General features: G+C 30.9%; 1 protein-coding gene across 2 annotated transcripts in view; it reads left to right on the forward strand.

Annotated features, from left to right (window-relative positions):
- Nucleotides 1-1,876, forward strand: part of LOC115210296 (cold shock domain-containing protein E1) — a 62,260-nt gene extending 60,384 nt beyond the window's left edge. For both annotated transcript variants that reach the window (XM_029778813.2, XM_036502259.1), the window contains exon 19: nucleotides 374-1,876. In XM_029778813.2, coding sequence (XP_029634673.1) covers nucleotides 374-524 — 151 coding nt within the window. In that variant the 3' untranslated portion in view covers nucleotides 525-1,876. The remainder of the gene's footprint in view (nucleotides 1-373) is intronic.
- The last annotated feature ends 4,124 nt before the right edge of the window (nucleotides 1,877-6,000 follow it).

Below are 6,000 nucleotides of genomic sequence, written 5' to 3' on the forward strand. Positions count from 1 at the left end.
CTATATTGCAATTGTGGACCTCCAAAAATCTTATATGGACCCTGGTTGAGAACCTCTGTTCTAACCAGCTAAATCCAGTCTATAGCACCTGCCCTTCAATGCCACTATAAAATATACAATCTCATCAAAATTTTGAAGCAACACAATAAGGCATGATTAATTAAAAGCACTGAATGAAAAAGCATTACATTTGACAGAATAATCTGAATGCTAAAGGGTTAAAGAGTAGGTATTTTTCATATTTATTGCTTATGTTCATGTTTTTTTTTTTTGTTGTTGCTTTCTTCTGTTCAGAATCTCTGGAATATTAAATGAAATTTTGTTTGCCGTTTGGTGTATGCTAGTAATTTAGAAATTATTTTCTTTTATTTAGTGATACACGACGCCCAGATCGCCTCTTAAATCGACTAAAGAGTTTTACTGAAGAGACCGGCCCTCGTATTATTCTAATTCGAGCACCAAAAGGTCCAGACGGCACGAAAGGTTTTGCCCATGCCCGGACAGCTGTAAAAATACTAGAATAATAGTCTTATGACCACAGCTTGCTGTTCTTTAGATTTCTCTCAATGTTTGTTTTTCTTCTCTCTCACTCACACTCTACAACTGCTCATTCTAATGTAGAAGCTTCCATTCTGAAGTTCCAGCTATATATCTACCTTTCTTCATATATATAAATACATACATATATACATATATCTATAAATACACACACACACACACACATATGCATCCACACATACACACATCTATATATATGAAGCAATGGAGATTCATCTGAAGATATAATTGGTTATTTACTAACCACTCTCCTAATACATACAGATTTGCCTTTTTTTTTTAACATTCTCATATTTAGAACTACCTATAAAACATTTATTTATTTGGTTGAACTGTACAGTGTTCCAAGATACGTTTATTTGCTTTACTGAATATTGAACTTTGGAAGTTTACGGTTCATATCCTTTTTTTTTCTTCTTTATTTCTCTACAGAAAAAGTAAAAAATAAAAAAAAAAATTCATTTGAATATTTATTTATCTATTTCCTTCTTAAGAAGAAAAAAAAAAACAAACAATAAAACAAATTTCAACTCTTATCAATTAAGAAAATAAGAAAAATAAATAAAAATTGTAACAACTATTTGTAAAGATCTTTTTGATTCACTTGAACATGCTGGAATTTCAGAAGTTATCTATTCCATCTTTACATACATGTATCAATACATATATACATAAATATGTATATGTGTGAGTGCACACACACACATACACACATACTTGTGCTTGTGTACACACATACATATTTTCCTCAAACATTCGTAATATTAACACATACTCACTCACACAAACACTCATTTTTCTCTCTCCCCTCTGACACATACAGAAACACATAATTACTTACACAAATTCTCCCTTTTTCCTTCCTTCTCTCTCATAAGCTACTTTCATTCCTCTCTTTCTCACACTATTCACACTTGTGCATGAGTACAGTCTCACGCTTTCTCTCTTTCCCTTCCTCAATTTAGTTTATAAGTTATGTTTAAATATATATTGTTTTTTTTTTCTGCCAAATCTCTGTTTGTCTCTCTCTCTCTACTATTCTTTTCAGTCTCTTCTCTCTTTCTGTTTTTGATTTTCGTCTGTCTGACTATGTATTTTTCTGCCTTGGTGTGACATTCCCCTTGCTAGAGACAGTTAACTGTTTGTGCGTCATGATTATTCTTCAACTATGGTCTTCCATAACATAACATGGAAGTTGTAGCTTTAAGCATTACTATTCTCTCCATCCTGCTCTTCCGCACCATCCTAATTTAATTTTTTTTAACTCCCCACTACATTCCCCTAAAAAAGAAAGAAAATTTTAAAAAGCCAAAAAAAATTGAAAAAACTTCAAAAAATTGAAAAAAAGATGAAAAATCCCGTAAAAATTTTCTTAAAAAAAACCTAAAAGGAATAAAGAAATAAAAAAAATTCCCTTTCATTTTCACCCCTCCTCTCATGAATGCTTTCAAAATGATTTAAAAAAATATATTTTTTTTAAAATTAGTCAATGCCTTGATATTATGGATTGTTAAGCATCAATAGTTCTGTAAGATTAGAGCTAAATTAATTAATCTAACTATAAAATTTGTATCCTACTTTGCTGTCAGTCGAGGCTGAGCAATGTCCTTGTATATCCTCAAGTGTTAGCTTCAGTGTCAGCTTTTTTCTTTTCAGACAAAGCATCCTTTGCCTGAACAAAGTGTTTTGTGACACTAGTTTTAACTTCATACAGATTGAGACAACTTTATTCTTTCATCTTATAAGTTTTGATTACTGGCTTAATTATTTAATTAAACTGCAGAGTTTCATATATCAGTGATGACCACCTCTGACTGATTATCAGGTGAAATTCATTGGCCTAGTTGCATGCTGTTTAATGATCTTATTAACCAGTTTTGGCTGACTGTTTTCTAATTGACCTTATAGCAAATTTATTGGTTTATACCTAAGTAAAATATTTGTCTCTGGCTGACCAGTTTCAATTGATATATAATGAAAAATTTATTGGCCTAGTTGACTGGTATTTGATATGATCAACCAACCAGTTCTGGCTATTTAGTTCTTTCTAACTGATCACAATTAGCAAAACTGTCATTGGCCTGTTCCAGTGACATTTGACTTCATCATAACATTTGTCAACGTCCATTTTTAAAATGTTTTTCATTGAGGGTTAGCTATAAGAAGTGAGCCATGTTGTAAACTTCACTTCCATATTATATAGAATAATGTAAAAGCTCTCTCTTATGTTTTCTTAGTGATTCGGCTGGCATTATGAATTTCTAGAGCCTTCTTAGCATCACCATTAGATTAACTTCTTCCTACAAAAATATAAATTAATGATTTTTAAAGTTTCAGATTTTAATCTGGTGTTTCTGATTAATGAATTTATTAGTCCAAATGAAAACCTGATTGAACAACACTTTCCTCTCTGTTTCTCTTTCTATCTGTCTATTTTTTTCTTTATAGATATTTCTTTTGCTTGATATATTGATTTTTGCAAAAGAAATATTTTTTTATCTGTGCTATTGACAATTGATTCTTTCTGTTTTTCGTTCAAAACAAACTTTGAAAAAATGAAATTAAAAGTGAAAAAAAAATTTTAAAAGTCAAAACTAATTGAAAAAAAAAAAGAGAATTCCATAAAAAAACCCCTTCAAAAAGAGAACTGTAAAAAAAAAAAAAAAGGAACTCCCCAAGAACACCCCTTTCTCATACAAACAAAAAAAACAAGAAAAATAACCCTACAAACCCCACCCACCTTCAAAAATACAACAAAAAAAACCAAAGCATAACTCTTGTAATTCTTACTAAAACTTTTGTGCTACTCAAAAAAAAAAGTAAAAAATAAACAATAAAAAAAATTTTTAAATACTCTACTGCTGACAAATATCATCTCTTCCCTGTTTTCTTGACAATTTCTTTTTTGAAAAAAAAAACAACAAAAACATTTTTTAAAATCATTTATTAAGTTCTTGTTTTTCTGCAATATTCTTCGGCAAAAAAGAAAAAAATATATGATAAAAAAAAAATAAATGGGAAACAAATGCTGCAGTCAATTGAGTTGCTGAGGAGTGGAAATACTAACTAACTGGTTAATAGTTCTTCATTCTATCTCCTTATCATGGTGATTGTGGAGTATCCTATCCACAGCTATAGACCATGGTACACGTAGCTTTTTGTTGGTGACTGCGATGTGTGTACATTGTAAACTTTCAGCGGCTCATTATATCTATCTATATGTAAAAGAAGTACCACTACAGTATGGCGCTGGTGTATGTGTGAGCCATACTTCTCTCATTTCCATAAACATTTTGAGAAACACTGAAATTGCAGAGACTTTTGTTAGCTTACTGTGCTCAGTTCTCAAAACCTGTGAATATATACACACATGTATATATATATATATGTATGTATTTATTATTCTTTAATGAGAATAGTACTGATAGTAACTTTGAAGTTTCAGTGAGTTAAGCCATCATCCGAAGCTGGTTGAAACTTCTTGCTAAAGATTGATAAAGTTGTACTCTACCCAATAATGTATTGAGTAATCTTTCAGTTTTATGTAAAATTGTTTTTATTATAACATAAAAACAATTTTACATTAAATTGAAGGATTACTCTGATGATGGCTTAGTAGGATGTAACTTTGAAGTCACTGTCAATACTATTCTTGTTAAGGAATTATATATATATATATATATATATTATATATATATATATATATATATGGGAGAGAGATGGGCTTGCTAAGGTGACTTGCCTGCTCTGATATACAGCATGAAGATAAAGTCTTCAGGTAATTCATCCATAATTCAAGTGGGTTATGGATCACATTTTCTGTAATGAAAAAACTTGAGTAAAAAAACCAAAAAAAAAACCAAGATACACGACAACTAAAAGTAAAAATTGAACAAAACAAAGAAAAGATATGATGAAGTATGAAAATTGACCCTTGTAAATTTAGAAAACTCTTTTGTATGTGATGTCCAGCTTTTGTTTTTGGTGGGTATAGTGTGAGTGAGTTGGACAGTTTCTTCATTTTAGGTGTGTTGTTGGCACCATGCTTCTTTTGGTGTTCTCTCTAAATGTCTTCAGGTAGTATTCCTGAGCTGGTCTATAGATGGAAGCTGGAATAGCTTATTTTACTGACTTTGTTCTAGTTGTTTCTAACAATTACAGGCCTAAGAAGAAAGGATCGTTGCTTTGTTCCTTAGTCTACATAGTCTGGGAATACCACTTGAAGATAGACTGGAGAGAATACTGAATGAAATGTTTGAGCAACATATCAAAAGATGGAGCAAAGTAGTTCCAAAAAATATAAAAAAGAAACAATGACAGCCATCACATAAAAAAAAACAAATGAACAAAAACACCAAAAACCTAACAAAAAACAAAAAAAAACTCATTTCATAATAAAAATATATTGACTTTCTTTTGTATGTTATTTTGAAGTGTTTGCTGATTTGATTAGAGTAACATGAAAACATTTTACAAACTTTCCTCAATTTTCTTGTCTCAGATGCTTCGCTTCACTAACTGATATGCCCACCCTAAGACCTTCCTTCCATGAATGTCCCCAACAATCGCTCATTCTTTGGGCCTCATTGCTGAATTTCTTTTTCTATTCTGAATTTTTGTATTTATCTTTTATTTATTTTTTAGATTTATTGTTATAATTATTATTATTATTATTTTTTTCTTCTTCTTACTCTTGATATTTACTTTAAGTTGAGCATATTCTGTAAAATGATTTACAAATTATTTTTTTCACAAAAAGTATTTCCAGTTTTGTACAAGAAAGTGTGTGTGTGTGTATATATATATATATATATATATATACACACACACATGCACACAGTGTATTGTTTGGTTGTAATGAATGGTATGAAATGAACTTAATACAAGAATGTGGAGATGTGTGTATGACGGCTGCTTTGCAGTTCTGTAGCTCCAGGTTTGCTCCAGCTGTGCAGAACCTTGGGCAAGTCTCAACCTGTACCATGGTTTCTAGTAAAGGGTGGAACAGTCACATCCTTGTGATAGAAATTTGGTTGACAGGAGTGTGTGGAAGCTTGTTAGACGTGTGTGTCTGTGCGTTTGTAATAAATGGAATGATGCAATCTGTGTAAAAACAAAAATACCTTGTGTTATTTAGTTCCACCCTGATCACATCACTTTAAATTCAGGTTGGTTTTGTTGTTTGCCCATACAAGGTTGATAAAATAAATAGCTAATAAAGTATTGGGGTTGATATAATTGCCTGAAACCCTACAGGCAGTACCCTAACACGGCCACAGTCCAATGACTGAAAACTGTGTGTATGTACGTATGTGTGTGTGTATATATATATATATATATATATATATATATATGAAGTCCCTATTCAATTTTAAATTTGTATAACTTTGGTTATAAATCTGATATTTGACATTCATGACTCTGAAGATGACCATATTAAGC

The sequence above is a fragment of the Octopus sinensis genome, linkage group LG4 (genome assembly GCF_006345805.1).
Source record: "Octopus sinensis linkage group LG4, ASM634580v1, whole genome shotgun sequence".
Lineage (NCBI taxonomy): Eukaryota > Metazoa > Mollusca > Cephalopoda > Octopoda > Octopodidae > Octopus > Octopus sinensis.